The 13164-nt window shown below is 35.6% G+C and overlaps 1 protein-coding gene across 9 annotated transcripts in view; it reads right to left on the reverse strand.

Annotated features, from left to right (window-relative positions):
• Nucleotides 1-13164, reverse strand: part of LRRC7 (leucine rich repeat containing 7) — a 170609-nt gene that overhangs the window by 88792 nt on the left and 68653 nt on the right. For all 9 annotated transcript variants that reach the window (XM_032191862.1, XM_032191860.1, XM_032191861.1 and 6 more), the window contains exon 3: nt 2855-3057. In XM_032191862.1, coding sequence (XP_032047753.1) covers nt 2855-3057 — 203 coding nt within the window. The remainder of the gene's footprint in view (nt 1-2854; nt 3058-13164) is intronic.

Below are 13164 nucleotides of genomic sequence, written 5' to 3' on the forward strand. Positions count from 1 at the left end.
TTAAGCGTCAAATTGCAGCCTCTAACTTCAGTAGCATATTCGGCATTACTAATACCTATTTTACCAACACATTACATTTATTTTAATTACATTAATTTTGTCCATTAAATGCTAGTAAAGATTTTGCTTTATATCTATAGGGAAAAGATGCAGGGAAGAATTTTCATATAATTTGTGCTTTTCTGTATACTGAATGCCAGTGACTCCACCTGCATCAAAATCAGGTTTTTTTTTATTAGTCATTGATTCATTTGACTCATGCAAATAGGGACACACTTGCAGCAGCAGCTCATGATAATGAAGTCAAAGTCAAGTAAAATAAAAGTCTTAGCTAGGTTTAGGGAAAAATAGAGATTAAGATTACAGAACAATACAACAAATCATGAAGGAAAAAAAAAAAAAAAAAAAAAGAGGAGAAGAGAGGAAGAGAGAAAATAGGAGCTAGAAATCCAGTTATAGTGGATAGCAAAAAAAAAAAAAAGAAAAAAAAAGAAAAACAAGCATAATTATAATGCACAAAACATAAGGTAAAATTTCAAAAAAATGATAGCCAGAATTATTTTGATACATGTGTTTAATGCTAAAGAATTTATTGTTTTTATTGGTTTCTAGAGTATCAGGTAACAGTGAAAGTAAACTAAGGTATATAATGATTTAATAGGGTTTTTACCTGTGCTTATTTCAAGAAACTTTTAAACAAGATTAAGTGTTCTGATGACAGAAAACTTGAAAAGTACACTGCGAGTAACTTCAGAGGTATATAACATTTGGTAAATAACAAAAAACTGACAAGGTAAATTTTCCCTGGAAGCAGTTTTTTGAATTCACGTTTACAGGGAGAGGAAAGTTCTGTTACAGTAGATCACAGTATATAATACAAAAATTAATGTTAGGTAATATAGAGGCATTTTAAGAAAAAAAAATGGCATTTTGTCACCTAGAATATTAATTGAGCAGTGGAAAGAGCTTAAATACATAGCAAAAAGTATTTGAAGCACAAAATTTGAGAAAGAAATTATTTCGACTGTTTAATTTATGGTAATGATTAATAAAGGCTTAAGACAAAAATTGTGAATGGTATTAAGCAAGCAAACTAATGCTCTCATTTATATTCTAATATTTGTACAAGACCAAGACTGTTAATGATGTATTTACCCAAGCTCCAGGCTGATCAAAAGGATTTTTTTCAATACCTGGTATTTGCTTCAAGTTATTATTTAAAAAACAAAGAAAATTTAAACAAAAGAGGTGCAAAAATAGAGTCCTATTCATTTAAATCTCTCCAAAGTATGTATTTATCTGCTGTTTTGTTTCACAAATAACACATACAGAATAGATGATACCACAATGCAATGTAAAGGTTTCATTAGCATGCACATTTCAGCTCTGATTGACACTACCGCCTTCAATCCAATTTCATGATTTTGGACCCTTTACCTTTGGCCTCAGTTTATTCGTATACAATTACGACATATAGCTCTTTTTATATGTCCTGATATATTTGTCTTGCATTCTGCACTGCAATTTTCTTTAAATACCATGGTGATGCATACTTTCAAGAAACCCAAGACAAATATATCAAAAATCCCTGGCTAAATTAGAGACTTTAAATATTCTTCAGTATGATTCTTCAGTAGCATAATTAAAATATACAAGATTAACCATATGTTTTTATTAAGAGAAAAATAGCCTTGACGGTATTTGGTAACAGTGAAACGATCTCAACCACAACCATTTTATATTTATGGGGACATAAAAAATATCTGTTTCTCTGTTGTCTTTTCTAGTAGGAGGAGAGATAAAGCAGTTCTCCATACCATTTTTCTGTGACAGCTGAAGATTGGAGCTACCCTGCCTTATCATCTTTAAATAATTTCTTGACTGACTGAGTAATCTTCAGTAATGAACTATCATATCTGAATACAGGAACTCTGTGTAATGGAAAAAGAACATTTTCTACATTTGTAAATAGAATTTATATAAAACCTCTATGCAGTGTAAGTAAGAAACATGTTGGGAGATGATGAAGAATGGATTACATTGGAACAATGTTTAATTAAAAGACTTGTAAGCATCTTTCATTATTGTTGAGAAAAATTCAATTAAGGAATGGATTACATTACTTCATGCTTCATTATGTAGCTAGCACCTACTATTAATTGGTTTTTCCACTACCTTGCCCTCTTTTGTTTCCAGAACACTTAAGTTACACTAACTTTTAATTCCTTACAGTAAATATTAATCGATAGAAGACCAAATTTAAAGATTCTGTAAGAGAAGTTCTACACAGAAAGGATAACTGAAGTAACCTCATTGCAGGACCTCATTTACAGTTACAAAAATATTAGGCAGAAAGTGCTAGCCTTTCTCCCACAAGGATAAACAGCTTATCCTGATGAAGAGTTTGCTTTTAAAAGCAGCACTACCGATGATCCAAATGTGAGACCATCTGCCCCATATATTAGTGTACTCTTGGTCTCCCAAGGTACCAAATGTCATATTAATTATTTGTTGTGTGAGAAACTCTTCTAAATGACTATCAGTTTCCCAGTTTAAAACTTCATTGGCTTCCAGCTGTTATTATTTCATGAAGCAGAGAGAAGCAGGCGGCTCTGCTCCTCTCCATGCAGCATCATCTGCAAGAACGGTGTCGCAGTGGTTTGGACTCTTCGGAGAGGGCAGAAAAAATGTAAAAAACATGACTGAATCTCTAGAGTTAATAGCCCTGACTCTGCCCATAGCAAGCAGGTAATCAGTCCATGAACAAGAACTATTTGAGAGTTGAAGCACATGTTGAATATGCATTTAAGAACATAACTTTTAACATCTGTATTACAGGAAGAACACGGATTACCTTGGGTAGCTCTTCAATTTGATTGGCATCTAGATAAAGCTCCTCTAACGTCCGTTCAAAGTTAAAAACCTCCTTTGGCACCTGCTGTAAGCCACAGTGAGAGTAATCCAACACTGAAACAATCTCCTCTTCACCGCGAAAACACCGGCATGGCACCAAGCGGCCAATAATTTTCCTTTTGGTTGTCATCTCCAAGCAGGGCACTGAAAAGAAAGGGGAAAAACACTTTTCTGAAACTATCAACATGTTTGGAACTCCCTCTTTATCAAGATCAGAGTCTAATTAATTAATTTATTTATTTTCCTGAGGGGTATCTGTAATTTGCATGTCTCAATCTACTTTTCCACAAAACACAGAAAAGTGAGATTTGTCAGTGCAACCACAAGAAGCAATCTCAGTATCTTGTCTATTCCCCTACACTGGGATAGAAGAAAACACGTCAAGACCATCCACAATTCTTGCTTTCCTTAATGATGGAAATTAACTGTGGAAATGCTACACGTGTGATCACATTCACCAGACAGAGTACAAAGTGACATCTTTCACGCTCTGTGTTTTGATCCTTTGCTCGGTTTGACCATGAGTCAGTGAAGTGAATCAGTCATAGTTGTTTGGGTTCTGATTCTCTGTGACAAATGCACAATTGTACCTCATTTCTCTGAAATCAACAGAATTCCTTGGCTTTCCACAGTTACTGGTGGAATGTATTCCTTGTATTTTTGACCATACAAATAAAGAAAAGAATATGGAAACTTAATTGGTTATGAAACTACAATAACAGAAAGCCAACAGTTTGTTTACCTGTCATTCCTGCTTCTCTCCTGCTATCTTAGGCTGTGGAAACTGAGGGAAGTGACTTAGCAGAAATCCCATTAATTTTTCTGCAGCAGAATACACTGCTGGGTTATTTCACCTCAGCCTGTTCCCTAACTTCAAATCTAGATGTCAGTTCTACAGATTTTCCTTGCACAAACAATTTATACAAGCACATCTAATTCTTATGAGTAAGTTTCAGCTTATAATATTTTGCTAAAAAAAAAAAAAAAAAACTAACTTCTTTTGAATTGAGAGAAGACTCAATAAGTAGATTTTCTACGCATCAAGCAGTCTCAACTTCTAAAAATGTCAATATCTGTTTGAGATGTAATGTTAACCAGTTTATAAATAAATCAGGCTGTTCTGAAACATATCACCATAGAGCCAAGAAGGTCTAAACCCTCATCTTCTATTTTTTAAAGCACCTACAAGGTTTTGAGTTACATTTATGAAAAGAATGTACAAAATCAGTCCAAGTAAAGCAAAACTCATCGGGATCCTCTTTCATGGAATGCCAGTGAAAAAGCAACCATGTATTCATGCAAAAAAAAATCCATAGAGATAAACAATGCAGTCACGCAACATTTCGTGCTAAAACAGCACAAATTATAGCACATAGCGTCAATTTGTGCTCTCCTTTGTCTTTTCATCAATTACAAGGAACAGCAGCTCCTCAAATGCAAGAAATCCAGTTTCATGTAAGTATAACAGAAGGCAAACAAGTCATTTCTGATCCTGGACCACTCCTTGTTCACTGAGCTGAGCTGTATTTGTATATGAGTAAGTATAGATACTTCATGTTGTTGCTTAAGCCATTATTTGTCTGATATGTAACATGAAAAAAAAGCATTGGTCAAATAATGCCCCTTTTGTGGTTCTGCAGGAATTTTATACCGTGTAATATGTTGTTATTTCAGAGGTAAGTAAAACACTCAAATGTTATATTTCCTTGTTTAAATTTTATTAGCTCTTAATCTGCCTCTAGCAATCCCAAGGAGATAGGCATACAAATACTGCCAGAAAAAATACTGTTTTTTCATGTTCTCAAGGAGACCAAGATGCTGGAAGAACAGCAGTGAAATCAGAGTGCAGCTGGTTATTCACTGGGCAGTGCCAACACGTTTCTGCTGGCTGATTTTGGCTTAAGGGTAAAGCTTCAAACACAGAAAAAGGTAATTTTGTAATTTAGCTTGACCTGATGCCAAGTTTGCTTGTATAACATAAAACTTAGCTTAATTACAGTCAGCTGATGCAATTAAAACATTTTCATAATAAAGCATACATAAACTTCTGAAAAGATAAAAGTAGAAGACTCATAGGAACATAAAAAGAAGCTATTCATTTTCAAGCTAATAAATGACATCATCATTAATTTTTATTTGAGTTCTAGCAGTGGGATAGTCCATTGCAGAACACAAACACCACCGCAGTGAAAATCTGGGGATGTAACATGGCACTCAAATTTACTTTATCTGTGAACCTCAATTGTAAACATTCCTCATTTAAATTTCTCACACCAGGAACACTGGATCCCCTGTCACATCTCGTGCACATCCTGTTTCTTGGTTGGCACTTATAATTTCCTGTGATAAATTATTTTAGTATTCCCCCTAATTTTCCATTTCAGCTTAAACTCTGTTGGGTGATTTCAAACACACTGGGGAGGAAAATTCCCAGATCCCTGCTCCAGACCCAGTCCCAGAGGAGAAAGCCCACCACCCCAGAAGTGCTCCCAGGAGGGAGAGGCAGCACACACGCTGCACCCAAGTGGTGGCACCCGTGCTGTGCCTGCCCTCTCCCTTGTCCCTCAAACCTAGTTCCCTCTCAGATCAGGGCTTTCACCAATTTCTGTGCACCAGGCAGATGTCACGGATGCAGGGAAGGCAGTGCTGAGGCCTCACAGCTTCCCACCTTCTCCACCTTGCCATATGGCCAGCATCCATGCCAGGCCACAGAGGGTATGCAGCTTGACCACTGACACCAATTAGCAACGTGTCTTCAGTTCCAGAAATCATCCCAAATGGCTCAGTTGAGATTACAAGATCAAAACAGATGAAAATTGTAAAAGCATTGGCCACAGAATAAGTCTTTCACAAGAAAAAAGAAATTAGCTAGCAAGCTGCACAGCCTCTTTGTATTCAAGCATAGGAAGCAGCATTTGCAACTGCATATTTCAGACCATGACACAATACAAATAGATGCCCTTGGAATATCAAATTATTTGTAGCTTTTCAAGGCATTCGAAGATAATGAACAATTGAACAGTGACATGTACTTCAAAAACTATTCAGAAAAACATTCTTCCCATAGGCATTACAAAACACTTAGCTTTGCATTATTCTCCTCTACTGTAGGCAAAAGCATAAAACAAACCTCACATTCCATTTTAATAGAAACCCAGAACAATAACAGTGTAATGGAACAGCTAGAAAATGTACAAATAGCGATGAAGTGATAGAACTGCACTAAGAATAGCAATTACAACAGCAAAAACATTAAAAAAATATTTTTTTTTTGCTTATACAAACAAAAGTACTTCTATTCCTATAGTACATAAAAATACCTGTAATTTCTCATTCAATAGAAAACTGTTTTTAAAAATTAGGAAAAAAATGCAAAGGATAAACAAGTGATTTAATTACACTGTCTTCCTCAAAGGCTAGGATAAGACATAGTTTTTATGTCAAAGTAATTTGTTGGGATTATTTGGTTATCTGTTGGAACTGTCATCTTCAGAAAACAAACAAACAGAATGCTATTTGGATAGACCAGCAATCTCTAGTAATCACTGTTTAAGAAAAGATCAATAATAGAATAAGGAAGGTATTGAAGCAGAATTACAGTGCATTGCTAAGAATTTCTTGCAAAAATTAGTGTAAAGTTACTTTACTGAAGAAACCTGTGCTTATAGAACACTTTTTGGAAGAATGACCATAGGAAATCATGAAATTTAATATATTTTGGTGAGAAGTGATTTTGCATGTGTCCATAGTCTACTCCTTTATATATCCTCTGCAATTAAAACAAACAATAATGCTGGAAAACCCTGTTAAAAGTCCCCTGGGAAGTCCTTTTCACACTGTTCTTTGCAGACATTTCAGAAAGCATCAGTATAGAATTACAAGACCTGTGATACAATTGAAAGAAGTAAAATTTAATGCCCTGTGGACTAATGGCTTTTAAACCCTTCATTAATTTCTACCCCAGACTAATTCCAGCTTTGGTAATTATACTTTTCTTACCTACATTTTAGTTCTTCATAATTTTCACAAAGCTTTTTTTTTGTTCCGATAGTTACTACAAGAGGATTGCTTATTCAGGTCTTTGGAAACCCAACCCAAGTCTAGAAGAGTCAACAGGAAGCCAAACTCCTGGTTTGGGGAGGCTGCCACCATATACGCTGCTGCTTCATAAAATTTCTTAAAGCTTGTAAGTGATAAAGTCTTCCTACTTCCTTATAGAAATACTAGTCCTTAGTACTTATCCCCATTTAAACCAGTGAAAAAAATGTGATACTCAATAGCTGAGTATTACAGGTCATTCCTCAGCATGAGTCACATGCTATATATTAATATATATTATATATATACAATATCAAAAATTTATATCACAGTCAAAAGTCAAAGAATTTCAGGGATGAGGCTGTCTATTCAGTTGCACATGTAAGAAAACTAAATTTTCAACAATATTCAACAGACCACACGTAGATACCCTCAGCAACTTGGAAAGCTATGAAGTCTTTGTTCTGCAAAGGCAGTACAAGCAGGTGGATTTTTTTTCAAAAGCAGAACTAGGATAACATGTACATCTTTTATTTTTATTTATTTATTTAGAATTCTGCTTAAGGAAATTCATTATCTTCTTAATTAATACATATTTCTAAACAGCTGCATACATAACAAAATATAATGCACAATTACTCAACATTTCAGAATAACAAAATAAAAAGCAAACATTTTTTTCCCCACAAAAGCTTAAAAATGTTTTGGCCTATTTTCTAAAAACTTTTTTTTTTTTTTTTTTTTTAAATACGTCCTTTCCAGAATTAGATTAAAGAAACTATGAAAGAAGCATAAATATAAACTGCTATTTATCAGCTTAAGCAAGCATCTCATTATCATTATCTTCATTTTATTCTCTTACAAAGCGAATTCCTAATCTAAGGAAAATAGTAGGTTTATGGAAATTAATTAGAATAAAATCTAATCTCTTATTAATTAATGGATCTTTTGTGCAGTAAACCCACTAATCCCTGTTTCTTGATAATCATGAGAAAAGTTCTCCTTACCTATTTAGACAAAGAAAATTGTTGTATGGCTCAAAAAACTTTGATTTAAAGATGGAAAAAACTGTCTCAACAAAACTTCAGTTCTCTTGAAAGAGTAGGAGAGAGAGTAATTTTTCACAAGATACAGTATAGAAGAATTTTGTCCTTCACCTTAGAAACCTTTCCTGCTACAGTGGGCCTACACACCTTCAGATGTAGCCTTTTTCCTTTTTTGCTCAAAAAGCAATTCAAAGTTCATTAAAAAAAAAAAAAAAAAAAAAAAGAATCAAGTAAAAGTAATTTCTCTGAACATATTCTTACCTAGTTGGTTTAGTTTTACACTACGTGGTGCGAAATGGTATCATCAATATGTTTTACTTCACCATTAACAGCATTAAAAACCCTTGCAAGTGGCAATTACTGGGCAAGCAATTTGAAAGACTTGTAATGTGAAAACTAGTTTCAAATTGCCTTTGGAAGCCACCAGATCTCTTGTTAATAGTCCATTTAAGCCAAGAATATACAAATTCAGTATTTGAAAGATTTGACTGCAATTATAAAGCTCGCTTTCTTGATCATCACGGACCTACAAAACTTCAAATTTATTTGCATGTTAAAACAAACAAACAAAAAAACACAGGGTAGAAAGTACTGGTAGGACAATTTTAAAAAGCTGTGGGATTCACAGGTTTGCCTGATATCAGCCAGCACTGATTCTCTTCACCCGGCCTTAAGCCAGCTCTTCTAGAGCAAGTTCCTCCCCAGGACTGCTGCTGTGTTAGCACCACTGCTGCTGCAGGGCATCTGCTCCACACACGCAGGTTCTTCAAGCTCTTGAACATCTTCATGAATAAGAATAATTTTAAAGCATTGAAGGAAATTTAAATTTTTAGAAGCAAACAATAGTTCTCTAATATCTTTTTCAAAAGCCTCAAGTAGATATATGAAAAAAGAATTTGTAAAGTGTTACTGTTAAGAACTCCAGAACTTGCCTCTATAACTGGTTGTATAAGCCAATTTTTCTTTTTGCGTTTTCCAATATAGATTGGTAATGAATTTATTTTACTTCCAAACAAGTGTTTGATGTAACACTCCCTTCATGTATTTCTTTTCACAGGAAAGTCTCAGTTCCCAATGTGCTGCCATGATCTGTGATCTGAGTCCACATTCAAACAAAAAAGAAAAACGTTGGATAATAAGGACTTTAGGACCAGCCCACGTTACCTGACAAGGTATCAACATAAAATGATCTCTGCTGTTAAAATTTCATTCAGAAAACTCCGCAAGAAATTGCAGAGTGTAAGTAATCTGGTAGTGCTGGAAAGTTACCGAGAGATCCCGAGAATAAAGAACACAAAAGTGTGAATGAGAGCATTACAAGGCTGAAATGAGTAATAACGGTAACATTTGCCAGAGGGTTCAGAAAATATTAATTATATTCAAACAGCAGACAATTCGCTTCACTGCATTCTTTGTCATACATCACAGATAAGTGATGATTTTTCTGTTCCTTTTCTTTCCCTTATTATCAGCATAATCAACAACATTAATATGCTAATATGTTGGTTCTCTGCAGTGCGTTACACTGTCAAGCTTAGAAATCACAAATATGTCAACCCCTGTACCAGGCCCAGTCTCCATCACCCCCTTCTAGCTCTCCGAGGTCACCACCACCAGAGGAGATGGAAGCAGAGCACAATTCCTTGCGATACCCATGGAGCCCTGCACCCCATCCCACCTGGGCTACCAAGGCAGGGAGCCAAGCCCCCCTGTGACCCCACAGGGGCCACCCATTGTGGACCACCCCTGCACCCCTCACCTTCACAGTGCCAGCTTAAACCCTGACAGCACAGCTGGCTGATTGCAAGGGGAGGCTGGAGCCCAAACTCCTCAGCCACTATTTCTTTTCCCGGTGCCATTACCTCCTTTCAACCATGCCTAGCAGATGGTAGTACTGCTTTTTCTCTTCAAATCCCATAAAGTAGTTGTTTTGCTAAACAGAAGTGTTTAGCCTGATTTCTGATTCTACAGCTGCTGAAGGCACAGACAGTACGGAAGGTACTCCTCTGGCCCCAGGGGAGTGTTGGGAGTTTTCCCATTCATACAGGTCAGAATTTCATGTTATATTTTCTGTGTTGAAACAGATTTGATAATAGGGACTAGGAATATGAAATGGAACAAAGCTGAGAATATGGTTGGAATTTTAAAAAATATCTTTTTCTTCAGTCTTTCTGCACTGATATTCCTCTAACACCTCTAGCACCGGCCAGGCATTCACTTTTCTTTTCTCTTCTCTCCTTTAATTAATTATGTGCGCTGTGTAGGAGATTTACATTGTGTCCATTTTCAATCCAAATCATTGAAATAATTAGGGAACTTCAAAGCACTCATAGTCCTCTTAATTTGCAGTACAAGTTTTCATTTATAAAAACAGCACTATGAATAATTCAGATCTCTTAAAAACTGCAGAAAGATTATATCTGTGTGTACAAGCTGTGCCCTCTTCATCCAGCTCTTAGTGTTTAACTCTGCTGCTCACCCTTCTATTATGTTCACATCATAGAACCACAGAACCATCCAGGATGGAAAAGACCTGTAAGACATCTGAGCTTTGTCTTGTAGGAAACTCAGCATGAGTTTCACCCAAAATTCATGCTGGGATGCTCCAGTGGCTCCCAGTAGGCACACTGCTCCTTCCCAGCCTCCCGTGAGTGCCCTCCAGATGTCCCAGAAGAGAAGACCCACACACGTCTCGAAGGTGCTCACACAACACCTAATGTGTCTGCATTGACCCTGAAGGCTGGAGGTCACATAGTATTTGAGGATCAAAGCAGGGAGTCTTTCAAGGCCTGGGACCTCATTTCTGACTGACTGTGATGATATTTGGGAGAAAAAAAAAAAATAAAAAAAAAATTCAAGGCAGAATTTAGCAAAATTTCAATGAATAATATTTGAATAACCAGAACTTTAACCCTCTGTGACAAAGGATCAAATCTTTACCTTTTCTACCAAGATATTCATTGGTATCAGTGAAAGTTTACTATTGGTCTTGTCTTGAAATTCCTAAGCAAGTTTTTCTGAGGAAATATTTATGGAAGCACTTAACCTTAGGCACTGATGACACCTAGAAGAGACAGTTTAGTGAAATCAAAAAAGTTTTTGTTTGTTTGTTTGTTTGTTTCTTTTTACATTTCAAAACTGTATCCTATTCCCCTTAAAAACAGTTTTTCCATTACCTTATGGAAAATTCCAGTTTTGTTCAGTTTGCTATTACACAAGAACTGTCAGAATTTCAGTAATTCATTGCATGCTAGTAGCAAATGTTGAAAAATAATAATAATGCTTTTAATTGCTAGAAACTACAAATAGTTTGATGGCCCACTGTTCAGATACTTAAGCAGGAGCAAATGCCAATAAGCTAAGAAGAGAAATAACCTTATTTATGAAGTGTGCTTTCTGGAATCTGGGAAATTTACATTTAAGCTTAGATCTTTGATTTATTTCAGCTTTTACTTGAAGTAATTCTTTAGTTTAAAAGATGATTTGGTATGTAATTTATTATGAAATATGCTTTATTTCTTGCCTTATGGTTTTTGCTGCCAATATCAAGGCCAGAACTGCTATCCAAAGGAATAGTATAGAAAACATAATTTACCTGCTAAATACATTAACTAAACAAATTGCTATTTAAATATGACTTTCATTAAGTCTGGTTTTCTTCCTCATAGAGGAAAGGGATCGTACAGAATACCCAATTACTTTCCAGTGCTTTACATCACAATCTGTCTGCATTATTCGTGACATATTAATCAGCTTAGCAGGAGCTTACTCCAGGAAAACTGTATTCGTTTTGCTGAGCTTGCAGAATGAAAGTTCCAGAGATAATAACGTGCAACTCCAAACTGCAGTTAGAAAAAGAAAGTTTTAATTAACAGGGACAACTATGACTCACAACGAAAGCTGATCTGAAAGAGCCCAGGCAGAGGTGTGCTGGGACAAGGGCTGTCTTTCTTCCTCCTCACTGCCACCATGCTCAGCGTAAGATACAATCACATTGCAGCAGATACTACCAAAGTCCAAAATACAAGGAGATTAAGCTGATTTTTGACATGTCCAAAACATGGTTACATTTGAAAAACATGTAACCAACTGCCCAGAAAATACATGTTGCTCGCTCACCATGGTAAATGTTCAACATGTGTCTACAAACTTTTTTTTTTTTTTTTTAAAAAAAAGCAAACTTTTGCTTTCTGAAAAATAGAAAATTGTCAATCATAAAAAGAAAAGTGCAAGCCTTTTTTTGCCAGCCTTCTCCATCACTGAAGCACCACCTCGAGACAGTTTCCCACGTTCCTTTCTACCATTGGTCATATGCAACTAAAACTTCATCCTCTGCTTATTCTCCCCCTTCTCTCTACAGACCTCATATTTTGAGAAGAAAAAAAAAATAAATCCATCACTGCCATCAGTTTATCTTTCCTTCATCATTCTATCCCCCTTCCAAGCTACAGATTAAAATTTTTTTTCATTGCTCCCCATTTCTTTCACCATATCCACTAATGCTGTAATATGCTTATATGTATGTTCGTAAATTGGATTATCAAAATGCAAAAGCCTGTATACCAAAATGCCAGCACAAGCGCAATCTCAAAACTACCCATGAAAATTGGTTACTCAAATACAAGAGTGCAATTTGTCATCTAAACAGGCATTCATCTCTACAAATACCTCACTACCTACGAATACCTGAGTACATCTCCTTTGTATTTCAGTGTGTATAGTAGCTGCCACAATTCCCTCTTGCTAATTTTAGGTAGAATCAAGTAATTAAATCTGAACTTTCAACACCAATTAGTCCCATCATTACCCTTGAACAGTGACGTACTAAGTATAAACACCCTCAAATAAAGGCCTCCAGAACTTGGGGATTGCTTATTTCATCTTCAGAGCTTAAAATATATTTATACTAGGAAAAGTTCCTTTTATTTCAGTAAGGACTATATTATATTATGTAATTACAGAATTATGACTTTTTTAGATGAATGCATACATCGGAAGTATCTTCGCAGAGCATTCTTTTTCTGCCCAACCATACTGTTTTTTCATTAAAATCTTGCAAAGTTCAAATTCTGTGGCAGGAAGGAATCTTGGGAAGCTACCCTAAAGGAAGGCCTAACAAGAAACACCACAAGAGAAGAGAAGATGCAGACTGATGCAAAAATGGTTT

Source organism: Aythya fuligula, chromosome 8, assembly GCF_009819795.1.
Source record: "Aythya fuligula isolate bAytFul2 chromosome 8, bAytFul2.pri, whole genome shotgun sequence".
In the NCBI taxonomy this organism is placed as follows: Eukaryota; Metazoa; Chordata; class Aves; order Anseriformes; family Anatidae; genus Aythya; species Aythya fuligula.